The 22,899-nt window shown below is 38.5% G+C and overlaps 1 protein-coding gene across 2 annotated transcripts in view; it reads right to left on the bottom strand.

Annotated features, from left to right (window-relative positions):
• Positions 1-3,227: 3,227 nt before the first annotated feature.
• DNAH5 (dynein axonemal heavy chain 5) overlaps positions 3,228-22,899 on the bottom strand; it is a 169,218-nt gene continuing 149,546 nt past the window's right edge. For both annotated transcript variants that reach the window (XM_070942593.1, XM_070942594.1), the window contains exons 70-79: positions 21,964-22,113; positions 19,724-19,969; positions 18,812-19,031; positions 17,852-18,057; positions 17,157-17,360; positions 15,869-16,084; positions 14,787-14,999; positions 12,157-12,309; positions 10,033-10,264; positions 3,228-3,408 (exon numbers count right to left, since the gene is read on the bottom strand). In XM_070942593.1, the coding sequence (XP_070798694.1) occupies positions 3,257-3,408; positions 10,033-10,264; positions 12,157-12,309; positions 14,787-14,999; positions 15,869-16,084; positions 17,157-17,360; positions 17,852-18,057; positions 18,812-19,031; positions 19,724-19,969; positions 21,964-22,113 (1,992 nt within the window). In that variant the 3' untranslated portion in view covers positions 3,228-3,256. The remainder of the gene's footprint in view (positions 3,409-10,032; positions 10,265-12,156; positions 12,310-14,786; positions 15,000-15,868; positions 16,085-17,156; positions 17,361-17,851; positions 18,058-18,811; positions 19,032-19,723; positions 19,970-21,963; positions 22,114-22,899) is intronic.

The raw sequence follows: 22,899 nt of genomic DNA, 5'->3' as shown, positions 1-22,899 counted from the left end.
TGAGTGGATAAATGATTAGATTCAGAAAATCAGTTTCACTCAATTATTTAAGTAACCTGATTTACTTTGGATGCCTAAATCAAATTGATGAATCAATTTTGAAGACTTTTCATTTTCAATTGTATTCAGAAAGTCAACCAGACTGTCTATGAACTGACTGGAAGCTTTGTACAGACTTAGTTGAAATACATCCTGTAATTACTGTTCTGTATGTGAATAACAGCCAATGATAGTAGTTTGGCAATTTCTACTGTATAGATGCTATTTATTTTACTACAAATGTTGTAGTGATGGACAATATACCTCACAGGCAATACTTTCAGTATCTTAAGATTCATACATTTTAGGACCACAACTGCCAAAAGATACTTAAAACGTTATTCACTCACCTGAACCTTAATCTGAGCCATTTGATAATCCAAATATTCTACTGCAAGAAATAGGTTGATTGTATTGTTACATTTTAACCTGTTTCCTACTGTGTGGTGTTAAAGTTCTATTAAAGTGACAGAATCTAAACCCCAATAAAAATGAAGGTGGAAAAGTATGGGAGAGCATGCACAAAGAAAAACAGTTTCTTCTCAAAATGAAACATATTTTAACATAAAGGCCATGTTACGTTAATCTGAGTTGAGATAAAGTGGAGATTTTGAATTGTGGGCAAATGTGTTTTCAGAAAGAATGAACATTCAACCTCCACAGGAAGGAACTCTTATTTAAACAAACTGAATATTAATGCATTAGATTGCAGTCATTGTCAAATATTTTATGAGCATTACTAAATTATTTAGTATCAACTACTGAATTATTACCTAATTGCAAAATATTTGATCCAAATGTCTGTTGAAGGAAGCGCTTTTAATAAATGTGGAAGTTCAAACGGCTATGGTATCTCACTTCATGTGCTTTTTAATGGCTGCTCTTTAATTCTGGAGGTTAAGTGGTGATCAAGATTTTACTTACTTGAAAGTGATGTGCAAAATATTCCAAGCTTGAAACAATTCAAGCTAAAACTGGCTGTTTGAGCTTGGAAGCCCAAAACAGAACTTGGCCATTTTGAATGTTATCACTTTGAGTGTTCTAACTAGTCCAGATCCTGCAGTTAATTAGTTTTATAGCTTGTGACTAAATTGAATAAATTTGGGTGCATCGCTTCATTGGCAATTCTTGTGGAAATGGACTCAAACCTTTACAAGGCTTTGGAAATAGAATTGTCCCCAGATTCTGAGCACAGATAAGGAGGCCATTTTGACTCCCGCCAATATGAATGGAGAATCTCTTATCAGGAAAGCCTCCCTCCCTGGATTCTTAAGATAGAAAAGAAGTTATTTCTCTTTGTCCTGAAATGTGTTGGATAATCTCTCTCAAAACCCTATTAACAAATGAAAAAATATCTTTGGTTTTGGTTCAGAAGTGAGAAAGGTCCGTTCTAATAGATTCTAAATTTTTGGCTAACTGATTTCCTTTTTATTACAGATGGTTGGTCAGCAAGTATTGCCTTTCTCGCAGTTTGAACTTCCAATATTCTAAGTTTGTTCCAACAGGACATAGAACACTTAAGCCATTTTTAATTTTCTCTCATGAGATCTCAGACAACACAAAATGTTTTGCTGAAATACTTGAAGCAGTACTGAACAGTATTGTTCCAGGCTTAAATTAAAACACATATTCCATTTTATCCCTTATTCCTCAGGGAATTAAATTACTGTTGATAACATCTGGTCATTCTTAAATTCTTGAAATTTCTTTGGAGGGAGGGATTTCCATGGAATAAAACTAATCACAAATCATGGAAAACATGGCAAACTAAATTAAACAAAAATATGGTTTATTTTAGACAAATGAAGAGTCAAGGTGATAAAACTGAGGAGGAAAAGATGCAGAAAGGAAACAAAGATGCCAATAAAGCAAATGGAGGAAAATGGATTCATTCTCACAATCATAATAGCTGACTGCATTCCTAAAACATGTTACTCTACAGCCAAAAATGCACTCTTCCTGTTTGAATGCAAGGTTTGCATTTATATAATGCATAAGAAAAGGAATAGTTTCTATAAATAGCTTTAAAAGATTAATTTCCTCTTGATGGCTCAAAACTATAAAGAAAGCAAAATAAAAATATAGAAATTATGAGTTTAATTTGTATAGTTCTGTTTTCATTTTTGTATTCTTATCTTTACATTTAAAGCTGGATGATTTTAATAAGGTTACAACTGATACTCAAAGTATAAAAATATTGAAGCCAACAAATGCCTCATTCATGGCAGACCTGCACAATGTGTCACCACCAAACCTAATGCAGAATACCTAGTTTGCTTGTTAATTGCCAGATAACTGTTCCTGTCTCTTACATAGAACTTTATCAAAAACTAGGTTTCCTAGCATGCATGGCTAACTGGAAATTTAGGTTAATAGATCACCATCTCTTCAAGCCTTATATAGATCAATATATTTTTTCCTGCACGAAAATCAATGGAAACTGGATATGTTTGTTTGTTTTTTTGTATTTGCAGTACATGGTACAGTGACTATAAAACAAAAAATCTTTCATGTGTTTCATCCATAAATCAGATTTGCCAGTATACTCTGCAGCAATACAAATTATTAGAACAATTATTCCATCTATTTTTAAAAAAATTAAATGTGCTTTATTTTTAAGCAAAGAAATTTGTAAGATTGTAAGAATGTATTTTTAATGCATGATACAAATGCTTTGTTTATCAAATTATAGTAAGCCCTGGCTTGCATCCTGTGAACTGAAAATGTTCTAGGGAGGCAAGCAACCCCTGTGTTAATTCATAGAATACTCCAGGCACCCCTGGCAATCCTTTAAATTTCTATATGTAAAAATACAAATTTTGTGGAAAGTGCCACTCAATTATTTGGAGGGAAGGGAAACTTTTAGAAATTATCAAATATTGGTATACTTGGAAGTCATATAAATAAGATGCCGATTATAATTCAATTAACATGATTGTTAAAATCATAATAAAATTATGTAAAAATGCGGTGTTTTTTAAAAAAAAGAACTATTGATCAAGAATATACAATAGTGAATTTTTTTAGTAACTGAACATTCAGCTTCTTCATCTCATTTGAGAGAAAGTCAAGGTAGTGCAATATAGTATTTATATATATATAAAACAAACTAACCTGTGAACTAGATTCTTATTATGCCCATATAAAGGATATAACAAAAGGCTATTCTAAAAAAACTAGTAGGAAATTAGACCAGCATGCAGGTATTCTCTAAGCATTACTTGACATCGCATAATAAGGCAACACCACGTAATATCCAATGTTCAGGTGGTTGGGTAGTCCGTAGGTCCACTGCAGCAATGTAATTCAGATCTGTCCGAAGTGGTTTTTTGTAGATTGGACATGAGTACAGGCGTGGATCTTTTGAGGCTAAGAAAAGGCAAACAAGAAAAGTTCATTTTTATAAGGTGATGAAGCAACTCAAATAAAATTTCAATCAATATAAATTAATTTGAAATGTTAATAAGAGTTTAAACGTAATAAGGATCCATGGTGGTGCAGTGGTTGTAGTATTGCAGATTAACTCTGCTGACTGCCGACTGCCAGCAGTTCAGCAAGCAGTTCCGATTCTCACCAGCTCAAAGTTTACTCAGCCTTCCATCCTTCCGAGGTCGGTAAAATGAGGATTCAGATTGTTGGGGGCAATATGCTGACTCTGTAAGCTGCTTAGAGAGGGGCTGTAAAGCACTTGGAGTGGTATATAAGTCTTAAGTGCTATTGCTAAGTTATCAAATCTTAGCTCAGCCAAGGATAAGTTGTGAAAACCACTTATAAAAAGACATTTAGGAAGAAAGAAGGAACTAAGGGAAGTTTTTGATAAATTGACAATACAGAATGGGGGGGGAGGGGGGAGAGACCTTTCTGAAAGACCTGAAATGGAACATTGTATATAAGGAATCTTAATAGGTATTTTTACTACGCCAAATTTATGACATATAGCATCTTTGCATGTTACAAGCAAGTGAAAGGGCATAGCAATGGCAGAAATGCTTTCCAATGTGCAGATGTCCTTAGTGAATAAGCAATAAAATATACATAAAAGCATTTTTTAAAAGTATTGCCTAACTAGATTTTAATCAAAAGATTTCTATGTTTGAGTGAATAAAAACCGTTTAAACCTCCATGTCACTCCCTCCACCACTTCAACAGTTTCACTTCACAGGGAAGAAAGCATCAGACAATAACCTTAACACTCCGGGGAGACAGACAGAAAAGCAGATGCTCCTCCAGGAAATTGTACATCAAAGCAGATGGGAGTTTAAAAATTAAAAGCAGCATGTTGAATTGGGTCCAGCATGTAACGCTCAGGCATAATATGTTCTTCAAGTAGCTCAACTCTAGTCAGCCTTTCAGGATAATTAAAATTTCTAGGCCATTTTTAAAAAGAAACATTTATACTGCAATACGGTAATTCAGTTGGGAGAGAACCAGAATGTGGATAATTATTGTCAGGGTATCTTTGTCCAGGAAAATTAATTATCAGTGTATCAGACCAATGGCCCATCCAAACTGCAGTGGTAATATTTTTTCAGCGATGGGAGAAAAGGGTTCCAACGGGGGGGGGGGGGGGAATGCTATTTCCCAACCTATTTTTTATCATATCTCTGAGAGGCCAATAATGTTGCTGCCCTCAAAGAAAGTAATATGGATTACTTTCATGACAGGAATTGGTTTTACTCTTCCAAACCAGTTAACTGACCTCCAGTGATTTCTCCTCAACATATTGGATTGTCAAGGCGCGTGGCCTTCTGTTACAATAGCTGGGAAAACATTACTTTCTGCCAGAACTCAATGAACTGATCTCTGAGGTAGAAGCCACCTTGTTCATTGTCAGGTAATTGACATGTTGTCTCTATGGAGATGGAGATTCTCAATTGTGCAGGTCACAGTTGTCCCAGATGTGCTTTTCCAAAAGGCAACTGGACTTTCTTGGTATTTTCCTTGAAAACGTTTCACTTCTCATCCAAGAAACGTCTGCAGTTCAGAAGCTGCCTTTTGGAAAAGCACCTCTGGGATAATTGAGCTCTAAGTGGATAACAGATGTTGGAATCAGTAAGCTCACTTGGGCCTGTAGTGGCAATGATGGAATACAAACCCATCCAATGTTATTTGGAACAAACCTGGTTCCCTGAAACAGGAATGGACCCCACTCCCCCTATCAATGTTACTGATTACCAAGTCTTATAATCAGTATCTGGAGAGCCATGCATTATCCACCCCGCAATTTAGAGAGAGTTCAGTTCTGTTAGACTAGAACAGGGGTCAGCAACCCGCAGCTCTGTAGCCACATGTGGCTCTTTCATCCCTCTGCTACAGCTCCGTCACGCAAAATATGCATCATAACCGCCAATGTGTGGCACCTGCCGGCATGCAATTTATTGAGCTTTTCAACCCCCGTTAGGCCAACCATGGATAAATCCAAGAAAAGATCAGTTTTAGAAGAAAACAGAATGTTTAGTTCAACTGCATATGCTAGTTTTGTGGTCGCTCAGGAAATAGTCAGCACAGGAAGGGTTTTGTGGCTCCCAGTGTTTTCTTTTCTGTGGGAAACGGGTCCAAATGGCTCTTTGAGTATTTATGGTTGCTGACCCCTGTACTAGAATATCATTGAACATGCAGAAAAACTAAGAAAATTGGAGTCAAGGTGGGTGGCAAACAAATTTACTAAACAAATCAATTAAAACTTTTACTTGACTTAGTTTCAGATTTTTTTCTCTCTCATCTTTCCCATTACTGTTAATCCCACTTGGTAGAACAAACCAAGAAGCAACTTCACAGGAAGGCTAAGATTATTTTTATTAAAGTGGCTATAATAACAGAATTTTGCAAGTCTAGTTGTGTGGTACACATACACACACACACACACACACACACACACACACACACACACACACACACCATCCCCAAACCCAGATGAATTAGCAGGGTATTTGTTTGGGCCACTTCCACATACTTTCTTGTTTTGGACTTAAGCTATGTTTTCTCTTCATCACTTTGGTAACAGATCTGGCCTATCTTGTAATAGTCATTTTTCTTACTCTCTACAATTATTCTCCAAATGCCAGTCCAATTACCTCATTTCTAGATGAGGTCCTTATCTGGGTATTAGTAATACATCAACCAATATTCTTGGACAACTATTCCTGCAGTTTTATGTAGATTTTACCACAGGCTCCAGAAGAAGACTGTATACTCGTGCCATGCAGATCATCAGTATAACACATTTCTCATAATTTTCTTAAGTAGGAGCAAGACCACAGCAGGTTTTCTAAAAGTCTCTGACGTGAAAAGTCTTGTGGAAAGCAACACCTGTACTCATCTTATTTCTTTCCTGGCACTGGTCATCCATAGGATGGCGATTTTAAATGCTATCCTTAGAATCCAAGTAGAATAAGACCCCTTCATATTTTGGGCCATGCATGACATTCTCAACTGAGATGGGCATTTATACATGCCTACAACATATAAACCCCTTCATATAGAGGGGTTGCTCCTCTATCCTGGTCCTGTTAGACCTCTCAGCGGCTTTTGATACCATTGACCATGGTATCATGTTGCACTGGTTGGCGGGGTTGGGGGTGGGGGGCACCGTTCTGCGGTGGTTCTCCTCCTACCTCTCTGACCGGTCGCAATCTGTGTTGACCGGGGGGCAGCGGTCGACCCCGAGGCACCTTGCTTGTGGGGTGCCACAAGGGTCGGTCCTCTTGCCCCTTCTGTTCAACATTTATGTAAAGCCGCTGGGTGAGATCATCCGTGGCTTCAGGGTGGAGTTCCATCAGTACGCTGATGACACCCAGCTGTACATCTCCACCCCAGGCCACCCCAACGATGCCCTTGAAGTGATGTCCCAGTGCCTGGAGGCCGTGCGGGCCTGGATGGGGAGAAACAGGCTCCGACTCAACCCCTCCAAGACCGAGTGGCTGTGGCTTCCAGCGTCCCGAGATAGCCAGCTGACGCCATCGCTGGCTATTGGGGGCGAATCACTCACCCCCACGGAGAGGGCTCGTAACTTGGGCGTCCTCCTGGACGCACGGCTGTCTTTAGAAGATCATTTGACGGCCGTGGCCCGGGGGGATTTTTATCAGGTTCGCCTGATACGCCAGTTGCGTCCCTTTCTAGATCGGGACCCTCTACGCAGAGTCACTCAGGCACTAGTCACTTCCCGCCTGGACTACTGCAACGCTCTCTACATGGGGCTCCCCCTGGGGTGCACCCGGAGGCTCCAGCTGGTCCAGAACGCAGCCGCGTGGGGGATTATGGGGGCGACGAGGCGCTCCCATGTGACACCTCTCCTGCGTGAGCTGCACTGGCTCCCGGTGGTCTTCCGGGTGCGCTTCAAGGTATTGGTGACCACCTTTAAAGCGCTCCATGGCTTAGGGCCGGGGTACTTACAAGACCGCCTTCTGCCACCAATAGCCTCCCACCGGCCAGTACGCTCACACAGAGTGGGCCTCCTCAGGGTGCCGTCCGCCAGACAATGTCGGCTGGCGACCCCCAGGGGGAGAGCCTTCTCTGTGGCGGCGCCCACCCTCTGGAACAACCTCCCCCCAGAGTTACGTACAATAACAGACCTCCGGATTTTTCGTCAGGCCCTGAAAACCTATTTATTTCAACTAGCTGGGCTGGCTTGAGTTAAATTTTAAATTGATTTTAAATTGGGTTGTTTTAATTTACGGCCAAAATATTTAATTATTTTAATACTGTTTTTAAATTTTGTATGCTCTGTTTTTACCTTGGCTGTGCACCGCCCTGAGTCCTATTGGAGAAGGGCGGTATAGAAATTTAATAAATAAATAAATAAATAAATAAATAAATAAATAAATAAATAAATAAATAAATAAATAAATATACCTGCAAATCAGCTTGATAGGACACTGCGTATAGGCAGTCCTCAATGGACAACTACAACTGACCCCAAAATTTTTGATGCTAAGTGAAACATTTGTTAAGTGAACTTTGCCCCATTTTACAACCTTTCTTGTCATCATTAAGTGAATCACCGCAGTCATTAAATTAGTGAATGAATCTGGCTTCCTCACTGACTTTGCTTGTAAGAAGGTTTGAAAAGGTGATGGCAGGACCTGGGGACATTGCAACCAACATAGGTATGAATCAGTTTCCAAGCATCCAAATTTTGGTCACATGACCAAGTCTGAAAAACTGCCTTAAGTCACTTTTTTGTGTGTCACTGTAACTTTGAATGGTAACTAAATTAACTCCCTTTACAGTGGAGGATTCCCTGTGCAGTTGTCCAGAAGACGCTTCACTTCTCATTCAAGAAGCTTGAAGAAGCTCTGAAGAGCTGAAGAAATTTCTTGGATGAGAAGTGAAATGTCTTCAAAGAAAAAACCAGAAAGTCCAGTTGCCTCTTGAAAAAGCACCTTTGGGACAACCATGACCTGGATGACTGAGAATCTCCACAGACATTTCCCTGTACAGTTATCTCTTACCAAAAGTAAACAAACAGATTTAACCAAATAACTACTGGTATCACAAATAACTGAAAGAAAAAGGGAGGACTAACTACAAAGCTTGGGGTTTTATTGCAGTTGCATTTATTTCTTATGGGATTTTATTTCTTGAAAGAAAAGGCTGTCTATTTTCAGGCCAACATTCCGAACCAAATTTCAGAAAGTAGAGCGACAGTCTGTGTCTCCAGCTCACCGTTGATTCTGACAGCTGTTCCCCCTCCCCCACCCGCCTTCAGGGATCCCAGAGCTTTTTCCCTTCATTTCTGAAGTTGCACTTTCAGTCGTTTGACTTGTTTGCTCAAGCAGATCCAAACTCTATACATTCAGCTGTCAACAAGAGCACCTACATACCAAGTAACAACTTGTAGCCTTGTTCAAAAAAATACACACAAGTGTAAAAAGCTGGGTTTAAGCTGATTGACATTTTTTTTAAAAAAAAAAGAAAAAAAATCAATAATTTAAGTGGAAAGAAATCCTTTGCCACTGTGTTGAATTTTTCCCAAATGAATAAGTATGTTTTTTATTCTCTTCACTCATAGGTTTCATTTGGTTTTACACAGCAGGTCTGATCTAGCATAAGATGAAGTAGAAATGTCTATTTTATTACAGTCTCCTCTTTATTGGCTAACACACTTCAAGCTACTTCTGAGCATAATATAGTGGGGTGGGAAGGGGGGGAGAGAGCAGCATCCTTCTTTTTTACATATTATTTAGCCACTTTCATTCTGCCTAGAATGTATCCATTGCGAATCAATCCTAAAGCTGGCAAAAGGAAATGGTAAAGTAGTTTCTATTGATCTGTTTAAATATAGGTATTGTTTCTATTGAGAAAGGAAATAAAAATGTGGGATTCAATCAACTGAGTTCTGCGTCCCTGTGCACCTCTTTTTTCTCTTTTTCTTTATTGTACAAGTGCATTCTACACCTAATCAATGACAATTCAAGGAAGACTAAAAGGGCACATGGATAAAGGAGAACCAGCTTAATTTAGAAGCTGGACCTGGTGAAGGTTTTTTTAACATGCTTTTTTTCATAGAATAACTTAGGATCACTTGCAGAATCCAAGAACTGTACCAATATACCTTGCTTCCTGTGCTTCCAAATGGTGATCATGGCTTAGCAGAGATCATTTCAAATCAAACTCACACCCTCTTTTGAACACAATTCACCATTTTCTAACACAACTTTATACTTTCTTAATATCCATAAAGCATATAGGTTAGCGTTGCTGTAACTAGGAATACAAAAGTGAATACACTTTACATACTATTGAGTAATACATATTCAGTAAGGAGTATTTAATATCTCTGCTCCCAAAAGAGCAACTAGGAATAAAGCTTTTCAGGACCCTATATTAAAAAATGGCAGCATTTGTTCTTCAGGGACTGACAAGAACAACCATTTTCATTTAAAATCCAAACATTTTTTTTCATGCCACAAAATCAATAGAATTCATAGGCTATTTTAAAGTGTGAAATACTCTCAACTGTATCATCAAAATCACATTCAATTTAATACTCACTGTTGTTTTCTGCATATATTCTTATCACAGGCATTGGTTCAAAGAGCACCTTAGGTTTAGATTCAATGAGTTTCATGTTCCTTTTGTCCCATCCAGCTCCTTCTAGGTAGAGGCCATATACATAGACTCCTTCAGAAGGAGGAGTTGAGATGTCATCGTTCATCCACTTTGTGACCTCACTGCACAGAACTACACTGTCAAGTGCCCATCCCTTGTTTGCTCTTGTTATTTCCTGTTTCAAAGCAATGGAACAGTTAGACCAGAATCTCTACCACCAAAGAATCATTGTAGCTTCAGAATAAATAAGCCAAAAATTGGAAAATACAATGGAGTGACATATTTTCTTTTTCTCCTGAGATTTTCCAATTATATACCAATTTCTATAGTATGTATACAAGTGAGACACAAAGGTGCTTTTTCAAGAGGCAACTGGACTTTCTGGTTTTTCTTTGAAGATGTTTTGCTTCTCATCATTCAGCTGAAGAAGCTTCTTGGATGAGAAGCAAAACTTCTTCAAAGAAAAAACAGAAAGTCCAGTTGCCTCTTGAAAAAGCACCTTTGGGACAACCATGACCTGGATGACTGAGAATCTCCATAGATATATACAAGTGAGAACTAAACAGGATTTTTTTTTGTTTTGGTTTTAGTTTTGGTCCATTCAGGTCAGTGATGACTTCTGGCAACTGCCTTGTCAAGGCCCTGCAGTTTTCTTGGCAAGATTTTGGAAGTGGTTTGTCTTTGCTTGCTTGCTTCTTAAGGCTGACAGCGACTGACTGGCTCAAAGTCACCTAGGTGGCTTCATGCCCAGTCTCCCAGTTTCTAGACTGGTGACTCAACCAACACACTAAACTGACACTGTAACACTTCCATAAGTAGATATAAAAGTGAGTGCTCCCCTAATTGATACGTCTTTCATATTTCTTACTTCTCTTTCTTTATAGATCCTCACTCAACTCATTACATTTTGTACTTTTTTCATATTTCTTACTTCTCTTTCTTTATAGATCCTCACTCAACTCATTACACTCTGTCAAACCATCTGATCAGTGCTTTTATTGCTCATGAAACCAGCTGTAAGGTATATTAAAGCCTAGTTCAAAAAGTCAATATATGCTAGTTATCAAAAGTATCAGAAAGGTGGGACTGATTTAGAAAGATATTTTATAAAGGAGTCAAAAATTAACTGAAATTCAGAAGTCACAACTTTCTCTGAAAAATTACCAGTTAGAATAAGTTTTAAAGTTTTGATTGCTAGAACATTTCCTTGTAACACCTCTAACTTTCACTCTCCTTTAAGGGGAGGCCACCTGTCAGCCAGTTAATGTCTACATTCTCTTGTTAGCAAATTCCCTTTTCCCTTCCTAGAAATATAAAAACAGCAGGTTCTCTGTTTCTTATTATTTTAATCCAACATAGAGGCAGCAAAAATACCATGCAAAGGATGAACAAAAGAAAGGTTTACAACTTGGACAATATACTGTATTTAGCAGTGGAGTCCTCCCTGCGGAATAGGAGTTAGGCAGGAGCCATGCACACAAAAACACACAGTTGTACAGAACAACTGGCTGGCTGCTGGGAAGCACAGGATACCAAGTTAGGGAAGCTCTCTTTCCCTAGCGTGATAGGAGTCATTGGCAACTGCCGGAAATCAGCTGGTTGCTGTGTTCCATTGTGAGCTCTATAGACAGCTGGCGAGAGCCATGACAACCAGTTGCCCCAGTGCAACAGGCAGTTTTATATATTTGATTTAGAAATGTCGGCTTGTCAAAATCATGGGTAAGAATAAAGTCTGAAATTTAAGATTTAGAATGTTTCCCTGACAATACGGTAGATCTTTGTTCCTGGACTTCCAAAGACTATCTTTTCCTGCCATAATTTATTATTGACTTAAGCTCTCTCAAGCCTAGGACTTGGAACATCCTATATGCTTTGTCACAATCATGAAAATGAAAAAAAAAAATAGTTAAAGAAAAGTGAGGTCTAATTATACCAGCCCTAGTTTCTTCGAGAAGGCAAAGGCAACTCCATTTGCTTTCCTGAAAATAGATGATATCTCCACATGTATTCATTTCAGACAAAAATCAAAACAAGTGGATAGAATTGTAGAGTAATCAGATATTTAACCTGTCTCATTGCAGTTAAAAAGCCCTGGGGATTGAAGAATCCTGTCATCCAAAAGCAATTTGGTCGTTTCTCAAAAATCCAAGAATGAAATTGCCGGTTTCTTTCGAGAAGTTCAGTAAACCAAAAACCAAGTGTGCTGGAAGCCCAAGATGCCTAGAAACAGAGAAAAATATGATACAAGAAACTATGCTGTGCAATGCTTTGAAACCTGGATGTTGAAGCAGTAAAAGTATCTGGTTTGTATACTGCATTTTTAAAAATGATTCATATGATAGACTACTCCTCCATGTTAAGGACAAGATGTCAGAGAAAAGAGTAACCAGAATCATCCTTCTTATATAAAGGAACATTCAATCATGTTATCTTCTAGACCGGGGTGTCAAACTCGATTTCACTGAGGGCCGCATCAGGATTGTGTTTGAGCTAAGGGGGGCAGGGGGGCATGGCCAGTTCGATGTCACTCATTTCAGGGGTGCCTTTGGTGGCCTGGGCGAGGCTGGGGGGGGATCCATTGTCTCCAGCAGAGAAAGGCGAGATCAGGGAGAGGGCCAAACCCTTGTCTTCCAGAGGAGCCTCATCATCCTTTTCAGGCCACGCAGAGGACCCCTGGACAGCAGTGGAGGCTGTCCAGAGCCCTAGGCAGCAGAGGGCAAGGGCTCAGTTCAGCCCTCAAGCTCCCAGGGCACTGGGACCCCACAGCCCAGCCCAGCCCCGCTCCCTCGAGGGGGTGCACAGCTGCACTTACCTCCTCCTCAAGGCTATTGCTGCTGTGCTCATACTCCTTGGCCAGGTTGCTCATGGTGCGTGTGGGAGGGTAAACTGTGTGGGTCACAGGGAGGCCAACTCCCTCTTCATGTGAGGAAAGCTGGCTTTGTAACCAATGTATCCTCAGTGTTAGGATGGGAGACCACCAGAAGAGGTCAGGAGGAGGAGACAAGGGGATAGCAAAAGGGCAGCAGGGCTTCTGGAGGTCAAGTGCTAAAGCAGGACTTTCCTCAGACCCTCCCACCCTCTCATTATAATCTCCTTCCTTCTGTCAGGTTTCGCTGCTATCTTAAATAAACTTCATTCTCAAACACAAGGTCTCTAATGAATCTTTTTTTATTATTTAAGAATAGAAAAAGCGACATCCCTGAACTCTTTGTGCAGCCAAAACTGGCACCTCCTTCCAAACCCCTCCCTTTCCGTTCTTCAACCCCAATGTCTCATTGGCCATAGTGCAGATCCATCTCTTCGTCCCAAGCACTTTCTTTTCACAGGAATTCCCCCCTCCTTCTGTCACCCAGGTAACGCTATCTACTAAAGAGCAGGAAACTAGGTAAAAGTTCATGTCAGCATTAAAGCAAAGCTTCTCCCTCTTTCATTCATGTCAGCGCTGGAGGAGAACATAATTTGGAATGCTGACACCTTCCTTCTTTCCCTTCATTCCTTCCTTTCCTTCCTTCCTTCCTTTCCTTCCTTCTTTCCCTTTTCTCTTTTCTTCTTTTTCCTTCCCTCTTCATTTTCCTTTCTTCCTTCCCATCTTTCCTTCTTTTTCTTTTTCTTTCCTCTTTCCTCTTTCCCTTTCTCCTTTCAAATGCAAAAGGGGAACACGTCTCGATGCCTCCTTGCCTTGTGATCAAATGCCACTTTTGCTAGTAGTTTGTTTTGCTAGGATGCTGCCAATGAAACTGGTGCTCCATTTTCCGCTGCCACGGCCTCCTTCAGCATGCTGCCAGCTGCCACTAGGTTATAGATCAGTGCCCAGTTGGCCTAGGCTGGGCCAAGGCACCACAGACTGGTCTTTTGCTGTTTCCAGGGTGGCCCCACAGGCCAGATCTAGGCCTTGAGTTTGACCCCCCCGTTCTAGTGCTTTCCCACCCAAAACTGCAGTAGTACATGGCAAGTAGATTAAGCTAGTTTTATAAAACATTACTGTTGGATGCAATGATTATGCTGTTCATGAAATTAAAGGCATTTAAAAAAAAAAAAGTGAAGTCCCAGTAGACCCTGCAATACAATTAGTCCTTGATTTACAACAGTTCATTCAGTGGCTGTTCAAAGTTACTACATCACTGAAAAAATGACTTATGACTGTTTCTTACACTTATGACCATTGCAGCAACCCCATGGTCATGTGATCAGAATTCAGACACTTGGCAATTGATTCATATTTATGACGGTTGCAGCGTCCCAGGGTCAGGCGATCCTCTTTTGCAGCCTTCTCACAAGCAAAGTCAATGGGGAAGTCAGATTCATTTAGCAACCGTGTTACTAACTTAACAACTGCCATGATTCATTTAACAACTGCAGCAAGACAGATCGTAAAATGGGGCAAAATTCACTTAACAAACATCTCACTTAGCAACAGAAATTTTGGTATCTATTGTGGTCGTAAATCGAGGACTACATGAGACATCCTTCCTATACTTATGACCTAGAAACTTCCCACTGGAATGGCATGTAATGCAAACAGAACTTTCAAGTAAATGTATGAGAACAAGCCTTCAATTACAAAGAATCAATTAATTAACAGTAACTATGTAGGTGTGTTTAGATGCTTTGACCATGTCCTAATTGGATTAGGGGTGTTAATTCAGAAGAATGATGCTCTAACATTATTTTCCTTCTAATGAAATAACAATACCAACCTTTCTCCAGCGCTCTGGGATCCGTGCATCATACATACAATCCAGAGCATCCCTGAGATTCTCATTCATGATTATGGTTCCATCAATGGCCAGTTTAAGATCTGTCAAAGTGTTTCGCACCAGAGCAATAATCCTTTGCATTCTGTCAATTTCCTGTCGCAGAAAGATGTTCATTGGCTGAAATGGTCCCATTTGCTGAAGCCTTTCCTTTACCTAACATGAGACAGAGAATATTTAAAGAGAATATTTAAATACAATGCCAGTTAGCATGCTGACCGCCATGTCCACAAGGCCTTAGCTACTGACTTCTATACAATTCTATGTGGAGGAAATGAAATGGGAGGATAGATTTTTTTTCAAAGAGGTGTGGAGCATGAATTCCTTGAACACTAAGATCATGTACAAGAAGCTTGTCTAAAAAACGTCTGAATCAGTTATTTGGTAGGTGATACAAGTATTTGAAAATAAATGCAAGTATATTTAGAGGGTTAAGGTATCCATAATTCTCTATGGAAAAACTATATATATATATATATATATATATATATATATATATATATATATATATATATATATATATATATATATATATAGAAAGCTTTGAAATGTGAAGATTGCATAAATCTAATTATAAATATAAATATCAAGTCAAACCAAATAAATGATTAAATATACATGAGTGTATTTGCCTGCAAGAGCCTGATTGGTGTAGGCTAGAAACTAGGAGAATGTGAGGTCTAGTTTTAGGCACGAAGCCAGTTGGGTAACCTTGATCCAGGTTCTCCACTCTTTGTCCTAGAAAGAAGGCAATAGCAAAGCCCTTCTGAAAAACCTTGCCAATAAAACGATAGGGACATGTCCAGGCAATCTCCAAGAATCAAACAGATCTGAAAGCACCATATGCCTCTTTGTTATTTGGCTTTACCGGTTCATATCTAGGTTACAAGTATACTGAAAATATTATTTTTTAAAAAGTGGGATTAAGAAAAGAGGTCCTCCCCCCCCCCCCCCCCCCGTTAGACAACATGAAAAATAATTCCAATGCAGCCAATGCTTCCTATCTCAAGGGTTTATGAACTTACTTCAAAAGGCACATAATCTGCAGGTAGTTTCTCCAGCATATCGTCAGCTAGCCTGGCCACTACAGCTTCTCGGGTTTCACCACTTCCGCTAGAGCTATCTTTAGGTTGAATGCTGAGGATAGTGTCTAGCACATCTTTTGCCAGTTTGCTCTGGTAAGTAATATCAGCATTGGGATGCAGCCCAAAAACTTCTGGAGTATCATAAGCAGGCAAGCCCTGTACAAGCCAACATAAAGCAGATATAACAAGAGTTATCTTGTGGTCAGAGGGACGGTCAGTACATTTTATTAATAAATCTAGCACAGTAATTTAGAGACTCTTCTAAAGTACTAGTGGAAACGAGTATAAAAAAAAGCAGAGTGGCAATAGCAAACTTTAAAAAAAAAAAAACATATCAGCATCAGAGAGCGCAGCAAAAACTGAGAGGGATAGAAATCCCTATTTGAATGCATTATTGATTGAAGGTTTAACATTAAAACATTGAAAAGATAACAGCACTGGAATCCAAAAGAATATTTGTAATATATATGTGTCTGTATGTATGTGCGTGCATGCATATAGTGTGGGTGTGTGTATACACACACACATACTTGTGTTTGTGTGTGTATAGTGTATGCATATACATATATAATGTTTATAAATGTGCCCATATATGTATCTTTACAAAGATAATATCAACAAATAGTAAGACTTCAGAGAATTTTTCATTTATACAATACGTTTCAAGAAATTATTACATAAGGTGAAAGAATAATTATCTAACTTAACACTTGTACAGTGCTTTGAAATACAGATAATAGTTCAGTTCAATTGTAACCATGATACCATACCCCTTATTTATTTATATATAAACTGCTCATCAGCAATATTCTTCTTTGTCATGGTAACAACATCATTCTCCCATCCCCTTTTCATTGTTATGATTTTAGTATTAAAAAGAAATTCATTGTCACTGACATTAAGACAAAGGCAATTTTCAGATCAAGAATTTCCAGTTGTTCACAAATGTCTTAATCACTACTATCTCTGAGGCTGTGAGGCAGTAGTTCAATATTCCTACTTAGCACATTATTAATTTCTCAATTTCTTCCATATTTTGATATTAATTTCTTTACATTTAAGTATCCTTCGTATATATCTTCAAAGTTCTTGTCTGCAAATTCTATACAGGAAGTTTGATTAAGGAGGAAGTATACTACTGCAATGACCTTGTGAATGAAGAAAGCTTTTGATTTATTAACTTCAGCCTAGCCTTAAATTTTTCTTTTATTTGCTAATGATAACAAACCTGTATGTAGTGCAAGTACTGATCCACTGCAGTACACTTGGGTATATTGTAGCCTTTGTAAAATGAAAAGTCTTGGCTGAACATGTTTTCACTGAACCACACTTTAGCAAATGTGTTAAGGAGCCTTTTGTCATAGTCATCTGTAACCCTTCCACCATACTGAATTTCCCCAATCATATAACGAACAGTGTTCCAGGACACACCCTGAAAAAGATTAAAAAAAATACTGTATGTTCATGCCACCATATACTAAAATAAATGTATATGTATATCAATCAATCAGAATAGAACTGGAAGGGACCTTGGAGGTCTTCTAGTCTTTTACTCCATGTGCATATGAAAGATCTAAAAATTCCTATGCATATATTATCTTATTCTGAACTAGACTGAATCAAAAATAGTTCCATTATTAAATTGGAATCCTCCCCCTATTGACTTTGCTATCTCTCCCTTGTTTTTAGCTATCTTCTTTCTCTTCCACCAGCATATTATAGCCATCCAATATATATTACATCTGGTATCACGACATCCATCCTCACCTCTAAATCTAATCTAGTGAATTTAATGGCTGTTTAACATTAAAGGTTAATTGACTATATTACATCGAGTGAAGATTGGTTGACAACGTTGTAAATTATTTCAAGTTTCATATATGCTGCTAGAGATTTATTTCTAGCCAATTAGTGCCAATTAACCTTTTTGATGTCCATATCATCCAAGTGGTTCTGAACAAACTGTACTGTGGCATTGAAATCAGCTTGGTTGAATTCATAAGGAATATTCCATCCTAGAGGTCCAAATTTCCTTCTTTCCTGAACAGTGGAGTGGAGAAAGGCCACAGCATACAACATTGGCTTCCATTGTACCATATTACTGATGTCCAAGAGATCTTGATTCACACCTGTAACAAAGTAATTGACCATTATAAACAAACTTTCCTATAAAGCCCTTAATGAAAAGCATTTTTCCTCTGCAATTCCCATTTAATCATAACTTCTACATGATAATTGCTTACACAAAAATTTCCCACTTATATGTTATACTGAAAAAGAATAACCATACATAAGTATCAAACCAAATTCTCTAAACCAATCACAAATCTTGAAGTAATAGAGGTGTGGTGGCGCAGTGCTTAGAATGCAGAATTGCAGGCTAATTTTGCTGATTGCCTGGAGTTCAATCCTGACCAGCTCAAGGTTGACTCAGCCTTCCATCCTCCCATAAAATGGAGACCCAGATTATTGGAGGCAATATGCTTATTCTGTAAAACTGCTTAAAGAGAGCTGTAAAGCACTGTGAAACAGGCTAAGTAATATTGCTATTGCTAATATACATGAATGAAAATACTCAGTGAAAAATGTTAATGTTCTGCTGGTAATCATTTTCAATAGTTGGTCAGACACACCTGACTCAATAATTTACTGATTAGTAAATGATTATCCAGATATTTATAGGCATGCCTATAGCCATTTATCTTATATTTAATATGTTTAAAGTAGAAAATCCAGTACAAACTGACTGATCAAAATACTCCAAGCACTCTTAAGATCATTCAAGCTACATGATTTTGTCTTGCTGAAAACTGAATAAAATATTCAATATTATGGGGAAAACTTATCAAATATTTGTATGACAGCTGAGGCTAAGTCACTCACCTCCATATGTTCTCTTTAGGCCAGCTTTAAGTCCCTGGGGAGGTTCATTAGTGAATTTTATAGACATCTGTAGAAGGGTAATAGGAAAGTGTTTGTGGACCTCTGTAGTCATCCACAAGCGAAAGGCCTCATGAACTATCTCTGTTTCCACAATAGTGTCCATCAGCTCATCCATAAAGTCAAGACCCAAGTGGCAGTTCTGCAAGAGGGCCCATCCACCCTAAGAGAATAAGATGTTAAGAGGCACATAGCTGGGTTTGTTATTCATTTTGGAAATTAACACCATGCATTCAGATTATTGTTACCTTCCAATGATACTCAATTCACAACTCAGTGCTGACATAGTATTTTGCAAATATATCATAATTTGTTTCTAGCTCCAAAAGTAACTGAAGTATAGCCAATAAACTAAGAATATGAAAGCATTTTATGGATCCTACTTAGAATAGATTTGATTTTTAGTGGTAGGATGAACTATCTTGTACACATCCAACTAGCATAATCTTTCACTCAATATCACCAACAATCATCAATTTTATTTTGAAAATGAAATTCAACAAAGTTAACAACTTAATTTATCTGCAATATAAATGTGTGTCACCCAAGCAATACATATTCCTGTCTGCTCCAAAATATAAACATGTATTGGATTGTGCCTAGAATTTAGCAACATTTCTGAATCAAAATATATGGAACAATTGATTTAAAAACATAATATATTTTCATTTTCAGAAGGCTACTGGCTAGAAATAATCCTATTTTGCTCTTTAGAAATAAAAAGAGAAATTTTATTCCATATACAATATTAGTTATGCTATATTCATGCTTAGCTAAAGCTCACTAGTAATTTGTAATGTTCTGGTTTTTTAAAAAAATGGCCTATACCAAATTAGCATGGAAAAGTTGCCTTACATGAGCCATAGTTTGTTGCAGGAGTTTACGTGCATGGACTTCTTGTCCCTGACCCATGGAAACGCAGCGTGTCTCAATTTTCAATCTTTTCCCCAAAGCAATGATCGAATCAGTCGGATCAGAGCCCATTGACAGGAAGCAGATGAGAGGTGTGCGTGGATCAGATTCTTCCCAAGTCTTCTCCAAATCTAAAATGACCCCTTCCGCATATTTTTCTCCCATGGTATCCATAATGTACTTCCTAGCCTAATTTTTTTTTAAAAAAAAGATATATATTAATGTTTCACATATACTTAATAGGAAAAATGCAGGAACTTTGGAGACAAAGCATTTAGGGAAGAATTTGCAGGATATTTGATAAGGTCAAACATGAATGTACAATCAACCCATTAGAACATTTCAGAAGTATGGTGTAAATCTTATTATACTGTGTAAGTGGTGGTATTTTGTATATCTAAATCAGTAGTGGGTTCCACTTACTTTCGCTACCAGTTCAGAACTGGGAGAGCGTGCGTGTACCTGCTTGTGGCACTTCTGCACATGCACAGAACCTTCTGCACATGCGCAGAGTGTCTGTGATGACGTCTGGGCAGGTGGGTGGAGCCTCCCGCCGCTGCCACTACTGGTTCACCCAAATTGGGGTGAACCGGTAGAAACCCACCACTGTACTAAATGTTCCTATTATTTAAAATAATGTCTGTGGGATTCTTGCTAAACTTTAATAGGCACAAGGTGCGTATAGCAGTATTTGCATTTCAGCATTCTCATTGAAAACAACAGGACAAATATCCAATTTGTAAAGCTGGGGTTGAAGCCAAATGGTATTCACTTGCTGTTATAAGAAGAACAATGTCAATCCCTTCATCACAAATAGCTCTGAAGTTTACTGGAAAGCAGTGTACAATTACTACTTTCCCCAAAGCTAGTGTTTTGCAATGCCCCTTTAAGGCCTTCCTCTTCGTTCGTTCATTTTTTGGAGATTTTCCACAATACAGTGATATCCCTGGCCATGTATACACTACTGTATGTTTAAGGGAAAGCCTAAACCACAAAAAAAAAAAAAATCATTGTTCCCATCCATAAGATCAAGAGCTGGTTTTGGAAATGCAGCCCTTGGGAAATATTAGGTATCTCACCAGTATTCAATGCCATTGATTGTAGAATCTTTCTGGACCCCTGAATTGGTTGGGAGTTCAAAGAACCATTTTACAGTGGTTCAGTTCCCATCAAAGTAAAAAGAGATAACTGATGTTAATGGGTGCTGAGCAACTGAACTCTTGATCACTTCTTTATGGGATGCCAGTAGTCTTGATATGTCCCTTCATTTAATTTAATATCTATGTGAAACTGATGGGTGAACCCAGGCATGAGACTGGGAGGAGGTATCAACAATACCTTAATGATATCTATTTGTATGTGTCCATCATGGGATTGGACAAGAGTTCAAGTTCTGACTGAGCTTGAAATTGAATCTTAGGTAAATTGTAAATAGAATTGTAGGCAAGGGTAACTGATTATTTATTCCAGAAGCTATTAGATTGGGCAGAGACTGACCCGTCCCCACATGCTGACTCTGGACAAGATGACAAGATTCTCACTGAAGAAGCAGATCTACTACTGAGAATTATCCTGGATTCATGACTTCTACTTGATTAGCAAGTGGAGATTATACTCTGGGGAAACTTTGCCTGCTCTTGGCTGCTGTGCCAATTGTGGCTCTTATTTGGAATGGGAGGTACTCATGTCTTCATTACCATGAGACTGGTTTATTGCCACATACTTTATTTGAAGCTACTTTTGAACTACTAGGAAAGTTTATTTTCTACACATTGCTACAGTCTACAGTATATGCTGGTAGATGAAAGCCATTTCAACAATGCAACATCAATACTATAGATACTGCATTGTTATCAGCGTGCTTCTGAATACAATCTGAAATGCTGGCTTTGATCTCTAAAGTCTTGTATATTTTAGATCCATGTTGGTTTATCTTCTCCAGAGTCTGGAGGAACTAAAATGTATTTTACAAAGTGCTGCTTCTGTGGCAATAGAAGAAAAATGAAATAAAATGATAGCCTCATGAATGTACATATGAGAAAGGTGAAGCACTTCTCCCTTCAAATGATTCAGCTAGAGATATTCCTGGAATTGTATTTGTGTATGTGTAGAACTGTATATGTGATGCATAACCAGAAAAATACTCTTCAACATATTTTATTATTAAAACGTTCATACATTACCTGAGCAATAGTTCTATCAGGACACCAAGACCTAATAAGGAGGAGACGTCTGAAGCAGTCCAGAGCTTGATCATAGCCAATGGGAGCAAATTCTTCTTCTGGTTTTTCCTTATCAAACCAAATTTTCCACTGTTTTTCTGTCTGTGAGATCTGATAATATAATACAATGAGAGTATCATATTCCACAGGAGTCATCAATATAGTTCCCTTTTCCTCATTCAAAGACAGACTGCTTAACATCTGTTGAGGACCTCTCTCATGTTGGAGTGACCATCTTGAGGCCAGTCTGCCATTGAGTTGGATCAAGGTGATCTGACAGGACAATGTTTTCCATCGGAAAAATGGAAGAAAACCCCTACATGAACATTCTGTGTCACACAGAAGTGTCTTTGGATGGACGGTGATCTGTTAAGATTGAACTAGCCACTGAAGGACAACCCACTCCCATCAGTCAGAGACTTCTGTGCTCCTTGGCTATATTAACAGTAGTTGCAAAACAACCCAAAACTTGGCCTGTGTGACATGTTTTCCCTTCATGGTGTTGGATTGTCAAATATTAACTTAATGGCAGACCAATATACACCTTCAAGGTTGTTATTCCTATCAGTAACTCTGTCAGCTTAAACGGCACTGTGCAGGCCTTTATTATGGGACAAACCCATCCCCACTGCTGCCCTTGCTTTACTTCTGTGCTTTGCTAGAGAGCACCATCACCAGTTCAGCAGCAGCAACAGCAGCCTCTCTCCTGTGAGGGCAGCAGTTCTTGTGGCCTCCTGAGGCAAAGTAAAAGGAACACTGAAGGGGCAGTGATTTTGAGAATAGATTTTCCTCCCACCTTAAAGATTGGAGAATAATAGCATATTCTATATGACTATATGGATGAACTTTCAAAGAATATAACTTTAATTTCAGACAGCTTAATGAGCGACTCTGTGT

Source organism: Pituophis catenifer, unplaced genomic scaffold (genome assembly GCF_029215685.1).
Source record: "Pituophis catenifer annectens isolate HBS135680 unplaced genomic scaffold, rPitCat1.0.hap2 SCAF_3, whole genome shotgun sequence".
NCBI lineage: Eukaryota > Metazoa > Chordata > Lepidosauria > Squamata > Colubridae > Pituophis > Pituophis catenifer.
The sequence above is the reverse complement of the archived record's forward strand: the minus strand, read 5'-3'. Positions and strand labels throughout refer to the sequence as shown.